Source organism: Halyomorpha halys, unplaced genomic scaffold (genome assembly GCF_000696795.3).
Source record: "Halyomorpha halys isolate HHAL.00 unplaced genomic scaffold, Hhal_1.1 Scaffold1368.1, whole genome shotgun sequence".
In the NCBI taxonomy this organism is placed as follows: domain Eukaryota; kingdom Metazoa; phylum Arthropoda; class Insecta; order Hemiptera; family Pentatomidae; genus Halyomorpha; species Halyomorpha halys.
In genome coordinates this window covers 112,184-138,155 of record NW_027109134.1, presented here as the reverse complement: position 1 = coordinate 138,155, position 25,972 = coordinate 112,184, and the positions used below count along the sequence as shown (strand labels likewise).

General features: G+C 29.9%; 2 protein-coding genes across 5 annotated transcripts; one reads left to right on the top strand and one right to left on the bottom strand.

Annotated features, from left to right (window-relative positions):
* Positions 1-1,924: 1,924 nt before the first annotated feature.
* On the bottom strand, positions 1,925-5,843 carry LOC106689466 (zinc finger CCHC domain-containing protein 10). Its single transcript, XM_014434438.3, has 3 exons — positions 5,692-5,843; positions 5,291-5,449; positions 1,925-3,642 (listed from the first exon to the last, which is right to left on the bottom strand). Exons 1-3 carry the CDS (start codon positions 5,727-5,729, stop codon positions 3,492-3,494), a joined length of 348 nt encoding a protein of 115 aa, XP_014289924.1. The 5' UTR covers positions 5,730-5,843; the 3' UTR covers positions 1,925-3,491.
* Positions 5,844-8,984: 3,141 nt separating this feature from the next.
* msl-3 (male-specific lethal 3) lies at positions 8,985-24,067 on the top strand. 4 transcript variants are annotated; one of them, XM_014434435.3, is made up of 11 exons: positions 8,985-9,203; positions 9,821-9,889; positions 9,967-10,076; positions 16,160-16,346; positions 17,056-17,216; positions 17,805-17,939; positions 18,317-18,378; positions 19,819-20,092; positions 21,743-21,912; positions 22,677-22,761; positions 23,262-24,067. In XM_014434435.3, the coding sequence occupies exons 1-11, from the start codon at positions 9,102-9,104 to the stop codon at positions 23,362-23,364; spliced, it is 1,458 nt and encodes a 485-aa protein (XP_014289921.1). In that variant the 5' UTR covers positions 8,985-9,101; the 3' UTR covers positions 23,365-24,067. The 4 variants fall into 4 exon arrangements, with proteins under 4 accessions (XP_014289921.1, XP_014289920.1, XP_014289922.1 ...); XM_014434434.3 differs by having other exon boundaries at positions 16,145-16,346; XM_014434436.3 differs by lacking the exons at positions 8,985-9,203; positions 9,821-9,889; positions 9,967-10,076 and adding an exon at positions 10,637-10,859 and having other exon boundaries at positions 16,145-16,346.
* The last annotated feature ends 1,905 nt before the right edge of the window (positions 24,068-25,972 follow it).

Sequence of the window (25,972 nt, the reverse complement as noted above, 5' to 3'; positions counted from 1 at the left end):
TATAGTTGGATGGGAGAACTATTGACAATAATTTTTAAATAGTGAATTAATTGGCAATAGCTAAGCATAATTGAAGTATCTCATCATCATCCCGAGCTCGACAATCCGTTAATGGATCTTGGCTGCCTCAAGAGTTGTCCTCCATGCTCCCCTATCCTCAGCAGCTGACCACCAGTTCCTTATTCTAAGGATTCTGGCATCGGCACTTTAACTTTGGTCTACCCACTTTCCTTTTTTTCCACCCAGCTGTACAGCTTCCTTGGAGTTGAGGTCTCTTCCATCCGTACAATGTGGCCCACCCATCTCAGCCTAGCTATCCATCCGGCTCTCATAACATTTGGTTCCTTGTACAAGTTGGCTAGTTTCTGGTTTTAACTGGTAATTGAAATAATATCTATGATCTTTATATTTTTAAGTCGAAAATCTCAATTCTAAAAAAGTGAACAAGAAGTTTTTGATAAATGTAGATTTTAAATGAAAATGAATAATATAATGTAAAATATCCCTAAAGAAATGTTTTAGCATTTATCACTAAGATTTCATTTCACTGATTCTTTTTTTATAAAAACCAGGATCTAAAGTAGTTATGTAATAAATTTCAGGGGGAGTTTTGATTGTTCTATCTCTGAACGATCTTTCCCGAAAAGTCAACAGATGATTGTAAATCAGTAACTCTCAAAACAAGCTTAATTTTCTGTTTTTTTGTCATTCTTCAGGGTCATAAAGAGCAGTATGCAACAAAAATGGAGCTTAAATCACTTTTTTGTAGTCCAATGCTACCAAAATGAAATGAATTCAGAGGAGCAATTACACAACTTTATCATTGAATAAGTTAGTTAAACATAATTCCAAGTTAGTAAAACAAACAAAGAAAAACTGTTATAAATATTATTCTCAAACTGATTCAATCTACAATAAATCCAATGATAGGATGTCAATAAGCATAACAAATAATGAAAATCAGATAGAAAAAAAATAATTATCTCAAATCAAATTCTTGACTGGGGCTCCAGTTTTAGTGTGTGAAAAATAAAGTATTAAAAACAAAATTAATTATATGATTGTGTGAAAGGTCCAAATCACTCCTGTAAATGTGTACAGAACTTTCCTTTTAAATCTCCCAATCCCTCTTTGTAGGATACCAGCCTTTGTTGTAGTCCAGGTCTCTCAGCCATATATCAGAGCTGGTTTTATCATTGCATTGTACAGCCTTAAAATTGTAGGGATTTCAGAATTCTTGACAGGGAGAAGGCTCTGTTTGCACTTGTTATTCACTGATCTACCTCAGTCAATTATTGAGGTTATTCTGGAGCCGAGGTATTTGAAAATGCCAACTTTCGGAAACGATTTTTTGGCTAACAAACATGTTGTTATCTTCCTAGCCAATTTTTCAACTTCTCTTATTAGGATCTTTTCATCTCGTCTTGGTTACTTCCTTGATGTGTATGGATGTGCATGTATGTATTTTATAACTCAGGGCAATAGGAAGCATAAAAACCTATACAAAAAATTGTTTTTATTGTGAGATAATCAAAAAATCACAATTAAAAATTGTATTATTCAAAGTTAGAATTTAAGGATGATTTTTCTAGTAAGAGAATAGCTGATCATGGTGTTGATATTTTCTTTGAGGAACTGGATGTCATTACATGATATTTAATTGTTATTTTAAATAAATGAATTAAAAAATATTGATGTATTCAATTCTTGCCTATTTCTAATACATAAAAGTCAAGGCAGAAATCAGTCACATCTGTCTACTTTGTGAAATGTTCAGCATTCCAGCTGAACAATCGTTGTATTTGTATTGAAAAATATGTTTTTCTATTGGCATCTGACAATGATTTGGCAGTGGTAACGAGAATTTGAAGTTTATGAGTTTGCTTACCATGGTTAGCTAAGAGGCCGACATTAAAAAACAATATATTTCAAATGGGCTTTAATAGCAGTCAAAAATGTAAAATTACAACAAAAACTTAATATATCAAAATAATGATTGTACCAGGGTAATAAAATGAAATATCCCTACCTGAAAATTACCATTATACCTATAAATCTGACCAGTTGTCAGATAAAATTTAAGTCTTAAATTCTACAATCAAGGAAGAGTGAAGAAAAGAATTCAGGAAACATGAAATAAGAGTATGCTAGAGAGAAAATGAGTGATCAATGTTTAATCACATTTATAATGCGTTTGTTATATAAGTGTAAAAGTATATTTGTTTGGAGTATAAAAAAAGTTTATACTCAGATTTTATATAGATGATCAATAATACTTATCTTTTAATTTCAACATTTTTACAAACCTATGCTATATATAAATATCTATACATAGAGTTGACTAATTAATAACTTAAAACGATAAATATAATCGGTGAAATTTCTTGTATGATGTGAGAAAGACATTTTTACTTTGAACATTTTAAATTTAAATAAACTAATTCAATTCTCATAGATGTTATTATCTAACTAATTGAAAATGAGTATTATAATTAACTCTAGCAACAGAGAATAAAAGGCATGATTTTAATGCACTATGTATCTTGAGAACTGACCCAACAAAAGATAAATGATTTGACAAAAGAAAATGAACACATAGATCCATCAGTGCTGTAGTTTTATGAATATTTTTTTTTTTAACACAAAACCAAGAGGAAAGAAAAATTATTTAATATAAGAACGAGCCTTAAAAATATTGGCAAATGAATTTTTAAAAAATCAAACAATGAAACATGTAAAAAAAATGAAGAATGTATACAATTAAAAATAAGAAATAATATATGAATTGTTCTTTGAACTATTAACATAAACTGAAATCTTATATTACAATACTTAACATATTTGCTATAACTATTATAAATGAATAATGGGTAAACATAATTTTAAAAAATCAATAAATATCAACAATGTTTAAATTAGGATTCAATAGACAACCAAGGCTCAAGATAACTTTTTGAACATTAACATTTTACAATGATTTATATTACTTTAGCTCACTAAGATACTTATTTAGAAAGCAGAACATATTATTTCTATATAGTAAAAATATATCTAACATAATTGAAGGATAGAGGGGGGAACTATCGCATTTTTTTTTCTTCAAATTTGAGCTGTCAGTAACATCTATTAGAATTAAAAAGCTTTCTACACAACTTCATAAATTGATAATACGAGAAGATGACTTAATATTACAAAGAAACTAGTACGCAATATTATGGAATAGATGCAGCAATGTTACTCTATTTTATTAAATACAAAAAAAAATGTACAAAAAGTGACTACGATCCTATTTCTCCTGTACCCTTCAATTATAAAGTTCTATAAAGCTTTATATAAAAAAATTAACAGCCTACATATCTAATAAATTATAATTTATACTTCACAAAACATTTTTACAAATACAAAATAATAAAAAACAGGAGACATTATGTACAAAAATACATTTATGTACACATGATATAAATAAAACGAAGATATCCTAATGAGAAGAATCATTCTGATTCTGAATCAGAAGTCTCAGAATCACTGGAGTCAGAAGAACTTGAATCAGATGAGCTATCAGAGCCTGCAAGAGAAGAATTTGACGATGAACTACTTTCTGAGCTTGAGCTGCTAGAACTATCATCTTTTTGTTTAGGCTCCCTGAAATGTAATTAAAATGTGAATTTATTTATTATTTTTTAAATTAAAATTTACAATGGATCAATCCATACCAAGTGATCGAAAATAAAATAAGTTGGTAGCTTGATCATTTTTAATTTTTTAAATATTTTACATGTTGATTCCTACTTGTTATAAAAATAAAAGCAGCTGATGTTTTTTTGTTCTTTGAATGTTGACTAATGGCAGCCATTTTTCTTCAGCTATTTGGGCCACATTCAATAAACGTTAGAATTTGTGGTTTTGTCAACAGTAAAACAATATACTATTAAAAAGATCAGAACGCCACTTTAAAATATTAAAAAATCAAAAGAAACTTATAGTCTTTAAATAATTTATCCTAATTTGAAATAAAAATCAAACATTTATATAAATTAATAAGAAAGACATGCTCGATGAGAAGTAACAAGATAAACAATGGTTTTGTCTAAAATTTAATAGATTTAGTCTTAAACCACATTTGGAACCCCATATTTAATTAAAACAGAAATGCTTCATTATAAAGTTTCAGTAATGACGTATTTTTCTGTAATACATACAAAATTAACTCAGGTAATCAAGTAATACGTGATGTTAACATAAATATATTTATAATAATAATTAGTACTGGTTTACAAGTGTCACTCCAACATGCTAGATGGGCGTGTACTCAAGATGACTTAAGCCATTGATGTTAGTTATACTGATATCCTAAAGACTAAAGGCTCTAATCTTAACAGAAAAGTATCTCTAGGGAGTTTGCTTTGTCTTGAGAAAGAGTAGCGAGCAGAAGTTTACAACTTTGATATCTAAATGTCTCACTTCAATTGATAAACTTTTCTCTATTCCATTATCCATCCCCTAATTTAGAGTTTTTCCATGTTGATTTTTAATTGATTATGTCCTAATAAAAGTTCAATTAAGCAGTGAAATAAGCTATTAGTGTCCAACAGAGCCCTCCATAATAATAGGCATGTGAATTTTGGTTTGATATTTTTTCTATTTAAAGATTGAAATTTAAAATCAAAATAGTATCTACTATACTAATTGCCCAGATTTGGCAAATCAAATATTGCAAAAATTAACTCCCTATACTAATTTCCCAGATTTGGCAAATCAAATATTGCAAAAATTAACTCCCTACTATACTAATTTCCCAGATTTGGCAAATCAAATATTGCAAAAATTAACTCCCAAAATCAGGTTTCATAAAAAAGTCATTCAACTGTATACCGGTCACCTAATAATAAATGTGATGAAAACAATTCCTTCAAAGAAGTTGATACTTTGAAAAAAAAAAAAGTCCGATTTATTCATACACAGACTAATGTGACATTAGACCTTGGAACTACTTATGTCAAAATGGACATAAGAATAACTAGGCTGTCCTGCATTAGGACAAACAATATCGGATAGTAGTTATAACACACAATGGAACATTGAGTTTAACATAACAAACATTGGAGTGATACTTTTAAACAGTTATCTTTTTTCCTAAAAATGAAAAAAATATTAGGTTTATAACAATAAACTAACAGCTTTTCGGAAAATAAATCTAGCATTATTCATTTAATTAATACCATTATCACTCAAATATCTTAAGACATGTTATTTTTTTAAATACAATTTTCAATGTCATTATGATACTCACTCTGATGCACCATTTAATTTGTCTTCAATTGCTTTTATTCTTTTACTAAGTTGTGCCGTTCGAGAAGAGCGATGTAAAAACTTTCTTTTGCCTTTACATTCATAGGTCCAATGCCCAACTTCAAGGCATTTTTGACACTTAGCTGTTTGAGGTTGTGACCTAGAACATTATGGAAACAGATAAATACTTAATACTGAAAAAAATGTACTTAGAGCAAAAACTAATTTAACTAATATAAGTAATAAATTAAATCATTTTGCTAAAGAGTAAACAATTTCATAAAACAATCATGTCAGTATGAGTCATATTTAAAACTTATAATCCATGGCTTTAGAGAAAATAATTAATCTAAATATAGCAAAACTTAGCTACTTTTGTCAGTATAAAATTATATAGCTTACGATTTGTTTGTGGTATTAAGAGGTTTTCCCAAAGTCATGATTCAAATAATATATGTACTAAACAACATTTAAACTTATAAAACTCAAACCAACAAACGCTACCAAGCCAAGACAAAATACTAGACACAAGGAATAATAACAAACATGTAATTACAAATCTAGAGTTAAGAGTAATTTTTAAAGCATCGAAAAAAAAGGAATTAATCTGTTCTCAAATAATTCAACAATTTTATTTAATCCCAACATTCATATTTAAGTCTTTGAAAGAATCGCGTATATTTATAAGGCTTATGCTGGGTTAACTCATCAAACCTATCCCCATTTTCTTAATTGTTTTTCCTTGTTGTTTCTTTATTTATTTCGTTTAAGCATGTATAAATGATAAACTAATAACTGTCAACCGAGTGCTTGTTAATAAAACCAATAAAACAAGCTCCAACAGCGGGAGTTCATTCGATTTTAAAACTCACTTATACATAATGCTGCAGGTTAGAATAGATCCGATCTCCAATTAAAAAGATCCATTGAAAGGTTTTGCTTGGTAAAAAGGGTAATGAGTTTACTGCCAATGGGTTCATGGCTACAGGCAAGCTAATTACCACGAAAAAAACTGTTATAAAACTTCTATTCTTCAACTTTTCGTTCAAAATAAATGAGGTTTCCTTTCATGCTTTCTACTTAAGCTGCTGTACAAATGTAATAAATCAGCTTAATCTACCAAACATCTAGTTGCCAACACCATAAACCTTATTATGACTATGTACTACGTTTGAATAAGATTTCATTGCAATCTGGGCGTCCTTACTCAAGCATCATACTTCCTTCGAACGTAGATGATCTGAAGTAGTATCTCTATCCTTCGAAAGAGAGGCGTATATCGTGCTTTTCTTGATCTAAGAGCTGCGTTTGACTCACTTCTACACTGCGAAATCTGAGGTGCCTTAGAAGAGAGTAATATTCCACTTAATTTGGTAAGTGTCATTAAATTAATATATCAAGACCCAAAAGATATAGTTTGTATGAACGGGACCAGTTCCACACCCTTTAGATTCTGCATGGGAGTGAGCCAGGGATGCAGTTTTAGTCCGACATGTTTTCTCCCGACAGTTTTAGTCCCCTCATATTTAACATTGTGATAGCAATCCTTGAGCAACTGTAAGTGCTGATCCAAAGTTTCATTTATGTAGATGACATAATAGTGATTGCAGATGGACCTTAACGTCTACAAGAAGCTACAATGAACGGTATCTAAAGAATTGAAAAGAAAAAGAATGAGTATAAATATCTGAAAGAGCAAAATCATGCTTATTATAAAGTCAGACCAACAGCTAGTAATTAATTGCCTAACACAAAAACTAAGATAGTGGAAAATTTTGATTATCTAGGTACTACAAGTATATATGAGTAATAGTAGAGATGGACCAATGAACCATTAGATATTGGATCGAATGAGAATAGCAAACGGTGTATTATTCCAAATATCTTTAGCACTGACAGGCAAACAAGAAGTAAGCAGAGAGGCAAAGTTAGGTTTAAGCCAGTATTCTTATTTATTCTTCTTTATGAATCGGAAATCTGAATAATTCTTAAGAAACGTCGGAGCCAACTTACTGTCAGCAGAAATGAGATTCTTAAGAACAGTGATGGAGAGTTATATTAACGGAAAAAACCATAAGGGGCTGTGTAAGACATAATAGCATCCTAGCCTCATAAAATCTGTTATTGAAGTCCCCGAAGAACGCTAGCTATAATGTACGGTATAGTCATGTTCGTAGGAAGGGAGGCGATCGAAAAGCCCGCTGACTGATGGAAGTAAGTACTTATAATTAAACGCTCACTACGGCAACGAATTATAATAACTTTTTGTATTTCTTCGAATTTCCATCCAACACTATAAGTTGATAAGGTTAAAACTTTGAATATACTCAATCTCAAGTTCAGAAATAATAAAAGCAAAATAATACATTTAGGTGTGATTGCCCGCCCTTCACCATTATAATTGATAAGTTTTATATGTTGCGACAGTTCACTGTCAAGACGAATGCATATGATAGTTAAATGCGGCAGTTAAGTTAGCTGACTTTGCTTGTACTAAACTCTGCAATCCTCCACTTGTTTGGAAAGTGTTCCTTATCGTCCTTACTTTTATTATCGTTGAATATATCCAACAACTCCCCCTCAATATAATGGGCACTGTTCTTGAGGATTGGAGCATCTATGCTACTAGTCCTGGAGCGCTTCGATCCTTTGCCTGTCCACAGCAAGACGACACATATCTCATGGTGGACATAGGTCGGTACCTGATGGGTATAACGTGGTGCGTTTAACCATTCCATCATCTGCACTATCCTGGGACGGATCATTACTAGGCTATGTATTGTTTATATACATCTTAGCAGCCTGCTCCAGGGTGGTTGCCTGGACACCTCTCACTCATATAGCCGTCATCATCTGCAACGGCTTAACCTTTCCCAGTGTCACACTGTGCGCGAGATCCCAGGGATTCTTATCTGCCTCCTGTTCAATAAATTCATCTCGGGATTTCTTCTGGCAACGCATTCCGTTTCGATATATCTTATACCTATGCTTCTCGGAGTGCAGGACTCCTCTCGTCATTTCTACACTCCTGGTACCTACGCCTGGCCCTGTATTGTTCTTTTTTTAACTACGTCAGTGCCGGCGTCCACCATGGGAACGGAGATACTCTCGCCCTTCGGCGTTGGAGGATAATACTTGCCGCTTCAGTGATGGCACCCATCAGCATTGCCACTCTGTGTTTAATATCGGACTCCTCATCTATCGGCATCATCTCCTCCAATTGAAATTTGAAGTTTAAGGAGGCTTTACAAAATCATTATTATTAAATATGGCATATATCTCGCGTGTCATATTGGTATGATATACCTCACAGACGGTTGTATTGAGGAAATATATTTTCGAAGTAAGAGGGGCTATGGTGTTGATTTCTGTACTTTACATTTTGATTTCTAGTTAAAAATTATATCTAGGATATGGTCATTTGAGGAGTGGTCGAAGTAAAATTCATAACTACAAAGTTGCAGAAAATTTTCATTAATTACGATGTGAGAAAAATATTCAAACAAAAAAATACGAATTCAAGTAGAGTATATAATAAAAGAAGTATAAAGTAAAATATTATGCTTGTCATGGAAAAAATAAATGTGTAAACTCTGATTTTGTTGATACGAATATGTAGAACTTTATTTATTTTCTTCAGAGACGCAAACTACTCGTTTAGTATTTCGTCAACACAATAGACTGCGCTGCATACGATTTCACCAAGCTGGTTTTATGATACTAAAGTTAACAAAGTCAGTTTTCGCGGTTTGTTAATGCTCGTCTTAGTGATTATTACTTTTATTTAAAATAATTTATTATGAAGTTTTACGATGGTCTCAACAAGGAGTGTGAAACATAAATTTAGTGAGGGAGAAAAAGTACTGTGTTATGAACCTGATCCTGCTAAAACAAAAGTTTTATATAATTCAAAGGTGAACTGTGGTTATCCCTCTTTACTTCTATAATGATCTTTTCGGTCACTTAATACACCCCCATTTCTGTTTCTTGAAATTTGGTTTGTTGGATTTATAGAAATTCTTATGTAGTAGAATTAAGGCACATAACTTGTAATTAAATTGAATTAGTTTGTTCTCAATATAACCATTGTTATCCATTTAATTCAAATTTTTCGCCTTTATAATATTGTCTTCAACTAAATTATACTAACAGTAATTGATGTTTGTAGAATTTTGGATACTCCTTTTTGCAAAATGGAAGAATCTTTCTTTTCTTTCAATTCACCTTTTATCAGTTATGGATAATTTATTCAATATTATTAATGGATAGAAAATCTATTGGTGGCTTTTGCGTTAAACAGAATTATCAATACTTTTATCAACTTTATTTATTTGGTTTTGTATACATGCTAGTTTTAATAGGGAAATTCTAATATAGAAGTTAATATTTAGAGTATTCATGACAGATGACCTATTGTTGTACATTACCATTTCTTGAATTATTGCTTTCATATGTCTCAAAAATTAAATAATGAATGGAAATATCCTCCATTTTTTATTATTTGGTTTCATGTTTATGATTGATCTGACAGGTTTTGGGCATTGGTGAGAAGAAGGATGAAAGTGGAAAAAAAGTTGTCCATTTTCTAATTCATTTTCAGGTTAGTTTTTATAGAATTGATTGGAATCTTGGTTTTATTCATTCCAATTCAATTTTTTAAAAACCTGTTGTATTCAGGGTTGGAATTCAACTTGGGATCGATTTGTGACTGAAGACTATATATTAAAAGACACGGAGGAAAATAGAAAATTGCAGAAAGAGCTTGCTGAAAAGGCTCAACTTACATCGTGAGTTTTTTACTTTTTGTTAATTTTAATTACTATATCTCTTTTTCTTTAGTACAAGTTATATTCACTCTTCATAATTTTTTAGACATGTTTTACCTTGATTTGTTAGTTGATTGAAGTTTACCAAAAAAACATGTGTTTCTTCCTGGTTAGTTACTATATTTTATATTTTTTTCTTATTGAGAATGAGTGTTTGTTACATTATCATTTACTTAAACATGTTTACTATTTTTTTCTAATTTAACTAAACACAATCGTATAAATGAAATGTTTAAATTAACTTGTTTAACTTAACCATTCCTTGAATCAGGAGTGTTTAGTGTAGTTTAACCATCATGATATCATTTGATCTTTGCATTTTAGAATTTCTTATAGCATATTCAAATTTATAATCAGTTGGTAAACAAAGTTCTTATCATTTGGTATAATACTTTCTTTTTTTTTTTAAGTAAAAGATGTTTCATTTTCCTGGTTAAAAAAAAAAAAATAAAAACACTGTTTATGATGTGAGTTAATTTTATTAAACTATCCTATATTTTAATAAAAACAAAGTTTACTTTCACCAAATACCCCTGAGTCAGTGCTGCTACCTATCATATTTCTATAAAGCTTTGAGCCACTCTCTGAGGTGGTGGTTAAGTTGTTCAATTAGTATCTGCCTCTTCCAACTTTTCTCCCAACCACTTAATGATTTCTGCAAGTTCTGTTTAAGTTAATGATGCACTTTAGACCTTCAGAGGAATGTAGTAAAGAACCCAAGTTTTCTGTTCTCTTTTTAACAAAGTAACTAAATAGTTTTTTCTGTCTTTAAAATGGTTAATATTATATACTTATTGGTGTGTGTATTTATTTTACTTAGTATGCAGAATTGAAGTGAACCCACTCTTGCAAAAAATAATAATTTATTTTCCTAGATTTCACTATAATTAATTTAAGTAGTTAAAATTTGGATACCTCTAGTACTGTTTCCCTTTAGTTATTCAACTTTAGATAACTTTAGTATTATTTCTATTTAGCATTAACCTATTTAAAGATCATATTAAATTAGTCAATGCTACTTACAGAATCTCCATCTTCTAGTGCCTGTTTATTCAGTTTGTGTATTGTTTAAGTGTGTGTTGGAATTTAAGTAACAATGATTTTTGGCAAGAATCAAAGTTCATAGTTAACTAAGTAGGAACATTTTTTTTTATCTCAAATTGTAAATTATATAGAATTATTTTTTTATTGGTTTGGTGTTATAGTTATTAATTTCTTTTGCAATTATTATTAGGAGTAATTTTTATGATTTTTTTTATTAATTTAGATTTTAAGATACAATCTTTATTTTTATTCTTATCATTTGTACTTTAAAAAGTACAAACATTTTATTTCTTTATGATGGCTTATGATGCAACACTCTTAATAAAGTAATGCTGCTGATAACTACGTGCTATCCTCTTATGATTTCTCGGTTTTGTGTATCGATATCATTAAAATACCATTGAATTTTGATTGTTCACAGAATAGGAAGTTTTTGTAATTATTTGTGAGTAGAGCATTTTATTGGATTGAAAGCATTAATGATCAAGTGATTTTTATTATGAAAATGAAGTTTTCTGCTACCTATCTGCATCACAACCAAATCTACACTTCAGTATTGACAAAATTATTAAATTAGCAACAATTAACTAATCATTATATATAATTTCACAATTTTGTCAGGTCTGAAATTTGGTTTGGGCTCAGGTAGATATTAGGAAACCTACTCTTAATACAAAATATCTTGATCACAATAACCTCTTATCCAATGTCTTCATCTTTATGGTGTTTGTTATTTTCTCTTTTGTGAAGTCACAAAGTCTTAGTTTATGTGTCAACTGAATATTGTTATTGTCTGTAAATCATTATTCATTCTAGTATTTTATGCCTTCTCAAATATCCGAAGTAGATGAAGTATGTTAATTTAAAAAAAAAAATTAAACTTAGAGAACTTAGTAACCATTTTTAGTCTTGAAAAGTGGATAAAAAAAAAAAAAAATTCTATAAACTATACCATTGGCTTCTGACTCATGTTTAGTCCAGTGTAAAACAAAACAGCAGTTTTATTTTCTCTTTCACTTACTAGACTACATTCCTTGCATAAGTTCCTACAAAAAAATGCCTCACTGACTCACTAATATAAAACGTTTTCACAACATATAGTCCACAAAAACTTCAAGAAAGACTCTAGCGGCATCATTCAATGTGAATTCAGTGAATAAGACAAGCTAAGTTAAGCGTGATGAGACAACTCCTTAACATTTTCAAGTCCAAAATAGTGGCACTTTTTCGAATTTCGTTAGTAAAGGTAAACTTATATTTTGTTGTGGATTTGCAGAAATTGATTGGCAAACTGTTGAATAACCTTTCGTTAATGCCCTAGTACATGAGAAAGTTAAACACAATTCAACTTATGTTTAAAAAAACATAACATTGGTTTCTACAACAATATAGTTTTTTATTTTCGTTTTATAAACCACTGAACCGAATTCAATTGAAACATCATGGGATTATATTTAATAAAATAAGGATATCAGAAACATCAAAAGTTTTTCAAAGGTATTTTGTATTAAAATCTGAAATTTAAAAAGTTTAACTGACTACTGATTACTGATTGTTGAAGTACAATTTTATTTTATTTAATTATATAGTTACAAAGCCTTATAATGAAGGAAACAGTACAAGCCAATAAAATATTATATAATCCAGGTATTTCTTTTAATTGTTTTAGAAAATTATCTGTAACTTTTATTCCAATGGAGGTTATGAGGCAGTTAAATGTCTACTTCTTTTTATTAAGAAGTATGCATTAACATAACCCATTTGTTGGTTGCTTTTGTTTTTATTTTCGCTTCATCATCTGATGGTGCAATGGTTCTTATGTGACATTGGCCTCTGCTGCTTAGACCTACTCTTAGGTACCCTTTTCCTTCCTCCAATACCCAGAGGCCAAATGTCGTTCTTTAGCCAATGAAGTCTAGGCCTACTTCTCCTTTTTCCTCCCAGGTGTCCCTCTATCATCATTTTAGGGACCCTATCATATTCCATTCTTAGGACATTTCACTTACATGTAAATATATAATCAGGAAAAACATTGTGATTGTGATAAAATTTAGATCCTGGTTTTTCTCAGAATTACGTTAAGTTTCACTGAGTCGAAATAATGAAGTCTCTCAAAATGATTTGTTTGTGTAGGTACACAGGTATGTTCATGAAATATTTGAACAATTTCTTTTTTTCTAAAATCGACTTTCCGGAATTTCCTCTTTATTTTTACAATTTTCTCGAAAATTTTTTTAATAATTTTGATTAAACTTATTTGAATGGTGAAACTTGTTTTAATCAATATACAATAAAATCGAAAATATCAGCAAGGTCAATGTAATAGTCTGACAGATCTTTAATACCGAATTTTCCAAATGGCTTCCTATAAAGTAAAGCTCATTTTGTTTATTTGATATAATTAATCATCTTCCATTGTTAGTGATAAAAAGAGGATGAATATAAACTATGAAAGAATTTATAATTTAAAAAAGGAGAAATATTTTCTCAGGTTGAAAACAAATTACAGGAAACAAGAATAGTAATAAATGTATAGTATAGCATTGGCAATCTAAAAATTTTAGGAATATTCTTATCTAACATATAAAGACTTAGGAGGTACTGTGGACTATCGCTAATCCGAACTAATTAGAGCCACGGAGTTTCGGATGAGCAACAAATTCTGATTACAGAACAAGAAAAAAAAAGTTACTTCGTAAATATCAAATCAATTTATCAACAATATAATTTCGCAGTGAAGATTAATTTAATGAAAAGTTTAATTATATTGGCAAATAAAGAAATTGAAAAAATAAATATGATTCCAAATTTGAATATTTATCTTTAGATTTTATTTTAAATAAAAAGAGTCTAAAAAAAAAAATGGATTATTCAAGCCTCAGCACGTAAGGTGTAGATAATATGGTTTTATTGAATGTATGTATATATTTAAATATAAGAAGATGGTCAGGGTTGCGGTCGAAAATGGAACAAATAGTTTATAACTATTTTAATGTCTGATGTTTCGCCCCACTTTGCAGGGCTTCATCAGGGCTAAAAAGATACAAAAAAAAAAAAAAAACTGAGAATATTACAACAATAAGGTAATTTAAGCTAGGATAAATATTTTGTAAAAATAAAGTGTTAAGAAATTACATATAAATAAAAGGAAGGAAGACATAAAATAGAACCAATATAAAATAAACTTGAAATAACAATGTTAAGAATAAAAAATAAGTAACAATGGTAAGATATATACATATTATATATACATATTTATAATATGTATATATTTGTTGCTTACATAAAATCAAATCTTCAATTATTTTTTTTAAGGGGCGGTTCGGATTATGGAATTTTCTGGATTAGTGAGAGTACACTGTAATGGAAAGTATTAAAATATATAAACATAGGGTTATAGTGTATTGGGAAAAACATATGATAATTAATTGTTTTAAATTAATATTTTGTACCATCTATAATTTTTACTTTCACTTACAGTGCATCGCAAAAGTTTTCATACACAAAAATAATTTGAGGAAAAGTTCACAGTTTTTATTTGTTATTTATAAGTGAGCGCTAATACTTTAAAAAAAGAATATATTTATGATAGTCATTTATTAAATCATATTTTATAGAAAACTTCTCAAAAAACTTATTTTTAAATATTTAACAGTGTAACAAATAATATAACATATGAAAGTGTCTTGCAAAAATGATTATACACAATTTAAACTTTAATGGTTAAATTGTAGAAAATTACATTTAGTACTTTGTGGGAAGGGCATTGCTCTTCTGTATTGCAATCAGCTGCCGGGCATGGATTCTACCAGCTTGGATGTCACCTCAGTTGAAATTTTGGCCCATTCTTCTGACTTAATTTTGAGATCAGTGACGTTATTAATAGCGTATTTTTTCAATTGGTGCTCAAGGTGGGCCCATAAGTGTTCAATGGGATTCAAGTCTGGGGTCTGAGAAGGGGTTTCCAATATCCTAGGGCTGTTATATAAAAGCCATTCTCAAGTCTTTATGCTTCGAATCATTGTCTTGATAAAACTTGAAACTATGTTCTATTCCTAGTTTAGCAGTACTACGGTTTAAATCGTCTCTTAAAATATCAATATACTTTCTTGAGTCCATAATTCCACTAATGAAAACCAAACCCACCCCACTTGCTGACATACAGCCCTAGATCATCACACTGCCACCACCGTGCTTTACAGTCTCAGTCAAATTTTTTTCATCTAGTGCTTTTCTGGTCTTCCGCCATACAAATGTTCATCCGTCTGATTCTTTAACATTGAACTTGCTCTCGTCTATGAAAATAACATCATTCCAATAGCCTGAAGCTTTTTGTAAATATTCTTAAGCAAATTTGACTCTCTTTATGTGATTTTTCTACTAATAAAAGGTTTTTCCGATTTACTCTGGCATTAAATCCATTTCTTTTTAGAACTCATCGGATGGTATCTGGCCCAGCAGATGACCTCAGCTGTGTTAATTTCATTTATTATTTTTGTGGCCAGCGTTTTGGAATCAGCATTAATTTTACGTATAGTTAACTAATATTTTTGAAGTTTATTTTGGTATAGGTAAAGAAAGTGTCAGCTTAAATGGTAGAAAATAATGCAGTGCATTGTATTCCGCATTATTGTTCACTAGCTGTCTAAATATGTTTGTGTATATGATGTACTTTAAATAGAACGGATTCCATAAATCAATTTCTGCTCAAAGTAGGCTGGTAACTGACAGTGTGATGGGAACAGTACACCAGATTTATTTTCTATAACAAAGCTGTTTCTAATAAGAAATTTCAATACTTCAGATTAGGGTTTAAATTTTTTAACTCCTAGAAAATTTAAGTGGTCGAGGTTCTTTTTGAACTATTTAAGTGTTACCATTTCCCTTGTAATCTAATATACATATATATTAGAAATATTAATCGATCTTATTTTATAATATATTTATTTGTTGATGATTATATTACTTATTAGCAAAAGAATTAGTTTTTGTGTTGTCAGTGGCGGTAATCTTTATCGCCGAGGACGTAAGAGGAGAACGCTTAGCAGAACGGGCTCTGATAATGAAAAGCGAGGTGGCGAAAGTGACAGCGAAGGAGAAGCAGGAGGTGGAGTTCAAACAACATTCAGCCCTGGGCTCCAAGCCCTTTTGGATATGGACCACTCCCTCATTAACAACAGCAACAAGGTAGTTATCAATGGATTTCATAGGTAGCTGTATCAGCTTTATCTCTTTTAAATTAACAGTAGTGGGATTTTCTTAAATCCTCAAATTGATTCTACTAGAGCTCATTATTGGAGCTTATAGACATTAATTTGTATGGATTTACAATTGAATATGAAATTATCAGCCTGCTTCCATTCCAAATAGTGATGTGATGTTTTGATTCCTTCAAATAAACCAATTCCCAATAATTCATTCATTAGTCTATATAGAATGAATATATATATATATATATATTCTTTTGTATGATTCTTCTTTGAGTGATTATTTTTATTTTATTCATTTTTTTTTTTTTATTGAACTTTTATAAAAAATAATTGTCAAACCTTGTCGTTTTTCAGGCCAAAACTTCTTTGTTTATTAATGAAACTATCCTCTACTTTAACTTCTTAAACTCTGCTGTATAAAGAATCAACCATTTCCAAGTGTATGATTCTTTCATGTCAATCACTTGAGAGTATGATTTCATTAGAATCAGATTTTTAATTTTATTGCCCATCTCTTATTGCAATCTTCAATATTATTTGTTTATATTGTTATACTATCTATATCTATGATATGTTTTTTTTTTCTACTGCAAGATATATTTTCTGAATTGAAATAAAAATGATGAACTTTTGCTGTAGTTTAACTGTTGCAACTTAAATATATTTTAGTATTTTTTTCTTTTTAGTTAGTGAAATTACCTGCTTCTCCAAATGCTGTAGAAATACTCGAGGCGTATATGAAAGATTTTACTATAAATCAAATTAGACTTTTATGTCACAAAAGAGGCCATCTAAGGCCTACTGCTGGAAAGAATGCACATATGACCGTTGCTGAAATATTTATCAGGTATTTTATCTTTCAAGTAGTTTAGATATAGTATACTTTTTCCTTGTAACTAGGTTTGAAATTACACTCAAATTGAAGCTCTATAAAAATAGGGTTTGTTAAAAATTCGTAATCCTATAAAAACATATTTTTACACTTGGTTTGTTGGTTAACAATATATCCTCTTGGTTATATATAAGAAGATGGTCAGGGTTGCGGTCAAAAAAGAACAAACAGTTTATAACTATTTAATATCAGGACATATAGTTATAAACTATTTGTTCTTTTTTGACCGCAATCCTGACCATCTTCTTATATTTAAGTTTTATGGTCAACTATATGTATGTATATGTAAATATATGTATGTATATGTATGTATGTATATATATTATTCGCTTGGTCTAGTGTAAATAAGAAAATTGTTAAATATTTAAAGTAATGAAATAACAGTATAAATGCTCATAAGCGTCTTGGTCACTGTAGCTAGCATTATGAAAAGATGTTTGTGATTTAATTTAATTTACCTGTCAGACAAAAAATTAATATGTGATATATTAATAAAATATTATTTGTTTAAACTCATATACATGTAATTTTTATATTTTTCAGAGCTAATCTTTGTCGTGAAGTTGCTGATGGTTTAAGAGTTTATATTGATTTTATGACAGAACTTTCACTTCTGTACCCTCAGGAACGTCTTCAGTTCAAAGAGTTCACAACAAAAACTTTTTCTCTTAAACCCATGTAAGTACTATCAAGTTTCTGATGCTAATTTTTCCACATTTCTTATGTATTTATACATCCGTAAAGCTACGGAAAAAAAAATTACTTCATTAAAATGATTTTTTAAACATTTTTAACAATTTAAAAAGTTGTATATGGTGTTTAGTTTATTTTCAGGCTTTTAAAAGTTGAATTCCCCATTTTAAATTTGTTTATATTAAATATTTCTATGTCTATATTACACATGTATGTAAAAATAAACACATATTTATATTTTAACTTTTTTTTTATCATTTACTAATCACATACTTAATTGTATGTTTTTTAAACACTTTTTTCATTAAAATTATCATTAAGTTATTTATATTTTACTGATTTGATTATCTTTACAATTTCAGCAAGAAAGAAGAAAAAACTGAAACTAAAGAAGAACCTAAAGAGGAACAAGAAGTAAAGCCAAGTAAGATGTTTGTAATTAGATGAACATTTTAATTAATTTTTTTTTAACTAATTTATTTTTCTATGAGTTTTGAACTCATTTCATGTTTGTTTTTTAAAAGTGTGTATTCTGTATCGCTATATATTGTATTTTCAATTTTAAATTAATCTGATGATTTGGGAAGATAAAAAAAAGAAAAAAATCAGGGGTTCTTGCTTAAATAATTGTAATAAACAGAAAATATGAGTGATCTTGCTGCTACCTTATACAGGAAAAATTAAATAAAGCAGTACCAAAAATTTCTAGTTTAATTCTGATCGGTATGAATTATAATTACAATGATTGATTAAAAACTGATAGAAATTTGGTTATTTACCTTTTGACCTTATTTGAATGGATTGAAATGTGTGAAAATAAAAGACAAATTTAATAATAATAGGAAAGATATGGAGTAGTGTGTATTGAGGTTGGAAATTCTGGAAGCTGGAAAAATTGTTAGATTTTTGCAGTGAAACATAGTATGGATTTAGGTAGACATTGGAGAGGCAGGAACTGATGATGTTTTTCCTCACCATCATTAATTGGGTATCCATGAAGATAATAAGAAAAGTGAATTGAAGAAGTTAAGGGAGTATTGCCGATGCAGAGAGGAGAATAATCATTTTAAACTAATAATAGTTTTTATTTAGTATCCGTAGAATGAATTTCAGGCAGTAGTGAATACGTTTTTTCAATATAGCATTCAGTGAGTCAGAGAGATTGCTTTGCTGTTGCTACAATGTGAGAAATTTGATGAAACAGTGATTGAGCGGGTTTAGGAGTCAAATGGAGTATTAAGGTTCTTAACACATGTAGGAGAAGATAACTAAGAGAGGGCTATGGAAATTTTTATTATGACAGTGTTTCTATTAGATTAATGTTTTAGTTCTAAGTATAATAATATTGCCTATTCAAGAGAGCTTACAGATGGACATAAAATGATCCTCAAAGGGTTGTTTTTCACTCTTGAAAAACATGATTGAATATACTTTTTCGAAAACTCTTCACAAGTCGTAAAACTGTGTTGTGTTTATCTAAAATTTACTAACTATTAATTTATAAAATAGTTGACATATAACTGACACCTTCTGTTGCACCAATATGGTTAAAATCCTGGTTTGGCACTTTAAATATTCTTTGGACTGAATATTACCGAGTTTTGTATTGTAAGAATACTAGTTTGAACGTTATTTGCAATCAGTGCTAAAATGATTACATTGACCCAGTATAAATCAAACTGTTAGAGCTCTGTCGTTCCTATGCTTTAATCCAAGAATACTTCGAGAATCAGATATATTTAAACAAATTAGTATTTGCGTTGTGAATTATAGGCAGTTGAGGGAATGATTTATGTATTCTTATATATATTTGTCAATTTTAAATTATATAAAACTATATATATATTTTTTGATTAATTTGTAGACTCACCTGTAAGAGAAACTGATAGAAAAAAATCACTTAGATCTCATACTGAGACAAATGTAGCTGCTACATTGAACAGCACTCACACGGCTGCTGTGAATAATACGCTTCCACTCAGTAAAGTAGATATTTCTCAGAAATCGGATAACACGGCTTTAGTAAAAACAGAAAATCATGTATCTCAAACAAAACAAGACGGGCATGTATCACAAAACAAGTTAGATGGTGTATCTGTTGATTTAGCATCTTTTCTTGGCCACGATGTGGTAAAAGGGTAAGTTCAAATTTAATATGAATTTTGAAATTTTTAATCTATAGATTGTATTTAGTTTAACTTACTATTTGTATTTTATGACCGATAGGATACTTTCACTTATTTAAAAGGTCAAAGTAGGCACCCCAACCCTTTTATTCCTGGGACCTGAGAAACAATTTGGGCATAGGTTTTCAACAGGCACCATTTTTTTTTTTTTATTGTGGAAAATTGCTCATTGTATATCATTAATGCTATGGCTAAATAAATGAGTTATTTAAAAATTTAATTTATTAATTTATAAAACAATGGTTTAAAAGAGAAAAACAAAACAATCGAAGATTGTTAGAATGATACTATTAAAATACTGTGACATTAATAAGTAACTAATTTATAAAATTGTGCTTATATTTTTAACTAATTATAGTACAATCCAGTAGACCAACACTACTCGTCAGTTCATGAAATGTTTTGTTGCCAGTGTCGATGGGTACAAAGAAGATTGAAAGTCAGTCTCAAATCAACAATTGCACAGGAATTACCACTCTCTGCAGTAAAACATATTTTTTTTATGATTTCATCAGTTTTTGAGTTTTTAAAAGTTCTTAAAGCTCTTTGTTGTTCTTTCTCTTTGAGTTCTTAAACTGTTATATTTGAACCTGATAGAACCCGGAAAAGAAAACAAATTATTAACTGTGTTAGGTAAAGAAGAAATTATCAAAAATCTTTTTTTTTTTTTAACCCTCTACCTTATAATTTCTGACACACAGAGAAGTGGTTATCTAAAGGTAACTGACCTATTCTAACCAAAGTGGAAGGTTAAGTGTTCTTTCTGCGTGGTAGCCTGGTAATGAAAGTCAACTCCCACAGTCCGGATTCGAACCAACATTGTTGCAGTTATGTAGGTTACTAAGGCCACCTTGACGCTCTCCGCTACAAAAAGCCAATTATCAAAACTGTGTTGAATGAAAATTTTAGTGATTTGGCTAAGTTGTATGTGGTTGAACATTAAGATGAATGGTGAAAAATAAACCCCTCAACATTTGAGGTTTTAGATTTCAAGATAAATTGAATCCCAAAATCTAACAAAAAATGTGTCCATTTACTGTCACCTAACATTTTGCTTCAAAATGACAGCCAGTTAGGGATTTCATTTGTCGGACATTTATGATGAAAAAAGAAGTGTTTTGAATCATTATACCAAAGCCTACAAAACATTCCAGTGAAACATATATTTTTTTTAATTTGGAACTATTACAGTTATTTAAATACATTTCAATGTTTGTAAATTATTATAGAAGTAATAAACCACCATTGTGTAATAATTTGTAACATTTTTTTTTTTATATCCATTCAAGGATAGTTTATTAATCCTGGTATTGTAATTGATAATGACTCTAAAATCTTACCTAATTCAGTTGCATTTCAAAATTATAGCTTTACTAAAATCAAAAAAAACTTATGCCACAAGATACAGAAGATTACATTTATTATGGTGGAAATATCATTTAAATGATTGAAAATGTATTCAAGAAGTTGGTTGGGAAATGGAAACCAGAAACCTTACCTTCTTGACTGCTCGCTCCTCCAACTAACTTCTTGAAGGTTATATTTAGTGTTACTTAGACTTCTGTAAATCAGGGATACCACTATGTTAATTATTTATTTTAGTGGGGAGAATCTGGTCTTGAGACCTATGTCCCAAAGAGAAAGGGACCTTCTAAAGAAGTTAGTCAACCGAAAATTAGTACCTGATTGGTTTTTGAAGCAGCAGGGTTCAGAAGGCAATCCGATTGCTCCTTGCCTCATCTATGGTGCTGTTCATCTGGCAAGGGCTCTAGGTATGTAGTATATATATGTTTCTTGATTAAATGATTAAAAAATATCTTGAATTTTAAGGAAATTTATTAGTGGAAATGGAAATATGGTAGAAATGTTAACCCTCAGCATGGTTGAAAAAGTTACCTGAGAAACACCTGGGCTATTATTATTTGTATAACTGTTCTGGATTGTAGGAAAGTACTTCTTGATGGAAGTTTTGTGGTGTGTAATTGATATCACTACTCAACAGTATCGTATAGTTCAATGGAATGTTGTGAGAGGTTTTAGTTCCAGACTGCTTAAGTATACCTAGTACCCTTTGAATTATGCTTTACAGGAGGGTGGTCTGAGTCTTGAAAGATACATACAGTCTTTCTGTTACTTATTTTAAGCCAGCCCAGTAACTGAAAACTAATGTTGTGATTAAGTGATTTATTTAGACCATTTTGGGGAGCACTCCCAGTAACTCATCAAAGGCCAGCTTCCATTTGGTAGGTCCATGGATGGAGCCTTTTTGACATCCCCATTCTGTATCCTCAAGTTTTTTTGAAGATACCTGAAATGCTTAATCTGATCATGGATGAGGCTTCTTGTTTGCCTGGGGCCTGTTAGTACAAGCTGGAGTGACCTTAGCCAACACTTATGGTGGTAGGAGGAAGATATAGAAATAATACTGATAATTAATTAACTAATAATTTTTTCTTCATAGATAACTTAATTATTATCAAACTTTTACTTAATTTTTTTTTAAAATTAATTAATTTCTTCTGTGTTTTTGTTGCAGTCAAAATACCAGAAATATTTCCTCATGCTGAGCATAGTGAATCGAAAATGAATTCAATCACTGAGTACTTAAATGGATTTACTAAGTATGTTATTTTTTTCTCATATTTTAATTACTAAAAATATATTATTTTAACATTTAATTATATAAGGAAAGAAAAATTCTCATAACATAATGCTCTAATATATGTTTCATAGCAATACTTGACTTCTTAAAATTTAATGCATAAAGAAAGATGTTAGTCAATAAAAAGTTGTAGTCCGCTCACTGGGGATCTAATTTTCAGTTTTTTTTTTTTTTATGACTCCCTTCTGGATCATTAGTGACATGGAGGGGGGGTTATCTACTGGTAACCAACCTATTCTGACTATGGTGGAGGGAGAGGGGAGGTCAACTTCTCATTTTGTAGAATCTCCAAAATTGAAATAAAAGTCAACTCTCAGCTAAATTTCATTTTGTTAATTGCAGTAACAATGCAGGGAAGGTAGACGCCTCAACTCAGCCACAAACGGCCCAATTTTATGATAGCTGTTATTAGTTGCTGAAATGAGGACCTTGAACTGAATTAACATTTGTTTATTTTAGGTTTCTTGAAGAGCATCCTGAGTGGTTTGCTGAAAATCAGTACTATGATAATACCTATTCACAAGTAATGGATAATACACCTGTGAAAATGGAAGTTAGCTGAGCCTCAAGGTCTAAATGTAGATAGAAACAGCCTGGAAGTGATGGCTCTCACTTATGTAAATAATTTATTATAAGTAGTTGGTAATCATAAACTAATTGAAAGTTATTCATTATATTACGTGAATCATGTGTCTTTCATGCAAAATACACAAATAACTGAAAATTTTAAAATTAAATATCTTTTACATTTTTAATAGTTATGAATCTGTCTCATGTTAATTTTGAAGTTCATAAATTCAGAGTTAGTTTTAATTTATTTTTAGAAATATACTGTACACTTTAATACAGTGCCTCTTGGATTTGTTGTGAAATGTAATTATATCAATGTTTTGATATTGTATATAACTCATGATTTTTAGTATATAATATTGTAAATACTAGTTTATTGTAATTACTCTTAATATTTTTTTATTCTGTTTCTACTTTTAAATATTAGATTTTACTAATTAGTAATTTCTTCCTGAATCATTATAATTTTAGAATGAGTTTAGTTTTCTTAGCTTGTGAGTAGTTATCAATGAAGCAATAGTTACCTTTTTAAATGTTATATTTAGCTATTGGTCATCAGTATCTTATAGTTCATTGGTATCCTGAAAACAATCCATTTAAGTTTATATAAATTGATCTCGTGTAAATAAAGTTATTGATATTTGTTGTGAATGTTTGTTATTTAAATAAAGTTGTTTTTTTAATATTTGCCTTAACTATTTCTTTTTTATTTTAGTCTTTCTTAATTTCCTATAAACACCTAGAGCTGACTTCTGAGTGTGGATGATTCCATAGAATGATGTCTATAGTCAATCATTGATTTTTTTTGTTTAATTTTAAAGTATATTTTTAATAATAAAAATGATTGAAGAAGTTTATATAAAATCATTAGGGCTGTATATTCTGTCCTATTTTTGAACCATTAATCTATCAGAAGTGTCCTGAAAAATCTAGTTGAAGCTATATTAATATTTTTATTTGATTATTAACCCTGAAGAAGTATAGCTGTAATCAATTTGCTTATAGGAAGAAATAAAATTTTATATTTTATGTACTTTATAGCTAGGAACCAATACAGGAAATAAGTAATATAACTTTTGCTATTTGTGGTACCAAAAGAAAAATTGAAAAACCAAAAAGACGTCTTTACATTGTTCTAAATGGATTTTTAATGATCATTGCATTTAAAACTGTTATGTACAACAGATTATACTGACACAAATTTAATTAAAGCTAATAGTTAAGGTTAAAACAAAGAAAGTAATAAATTTTATTAGAAAAAAAGGTTGTTAAATTATTTTATAAATATTGATGAAGTAATCCATACACTTTTTATTTTCAAATGAAACATTAATTTATTTAATGAATGGAATATGGTCCAGGTGCGGTCAAAAAAACTCAAATAGTAAATGGGTATACTATTTTTATTGAGCCGTTTCGCCCCACGTTGCAGGACTTCGTCAGGGCTGTTTTGACGGAAGTCAAAGTCAGAGTGAGGCGAAACATTGGCTCAATAAAAATAGTATACCCATTTACTATTTGAGTTTTTTTGACCGCACCCGGACCATATTCCATTCATTAATTTATTTACTTTTGCTTTAAATAAACTTTTGTGTAATGTTCATAATTTACTTTTCTGCATGAACAGGATATTTTTATTATCTTCATTGAAGAAAACATATTTTAAGTAATTGTGAACTTTTCTGTCACCATTATATCCAATTACATAAAGAAGTAGTAGAAATCAGGCAAATGCTCAAGGGACTCACCTTGCCTGGGTAAAACAAGCACTCGATATTATTTTTCTTCTGAATACAATCATATGTAATAGAATGTATTCATTAATTTAGTCTACTGTTTTGCTTATCCTTGTGAAATAAGGTGGGAGAAATTAATACAGCTTAAAAAAAAATGTAGTCATACAGCTGAGTTACTTCCAGTTATTTATTGCCAACCTGGGCATAGCCAAGGTGGGGCCCTTGTCTACTCCCCCAGTACATATTTATTAAAGATGTAAAAAAATACATTAATATCCAAGTACACACCCCTTTATTCAATCACTTTGTTTTGGTTAGGTAGAACCATAAATGGATATATTTTGCTTTCACAGCCAATAAAAATTTACAAAAAAGAATTTAATCGGGAAATCATTTTAATCCTCACCTTCATCTATAGGGGCATTTGAGTCGGGAAAATGGGCACCCAGATACCTGTCTTACCCCGTAGTGTATTCATTAAGACCTCAAGAGTGGTTCTAGTGTGCTCAGAAGTTTCCAAAATGCTGCAGATGAGACACTGAGGGTTGAAATCCCTCTTACGGGACTTGTGAAACGCAGTAGTCAGCGAGTACCTTTTTAGTTTCTAAATTGTACCCAGAGGTGGGAACTATTTTCACAAGATCTAGAAAATGCTCCAAAACTTTCAAGGTAGGTAATTACCACAATTAGATGAATTCTCTCAGTGGATCTAAAATGTGGCAGTTTGCCATATGTTTTTATCTTAGAAGGATGTCCTGCATTTCAGTTTCATCTTCAGCCCTTACATTTCCAATACAAAAACACAACATAATGAAATAAGGCATTTGCTAAATATGTGTGTATATATATATATATATATATATA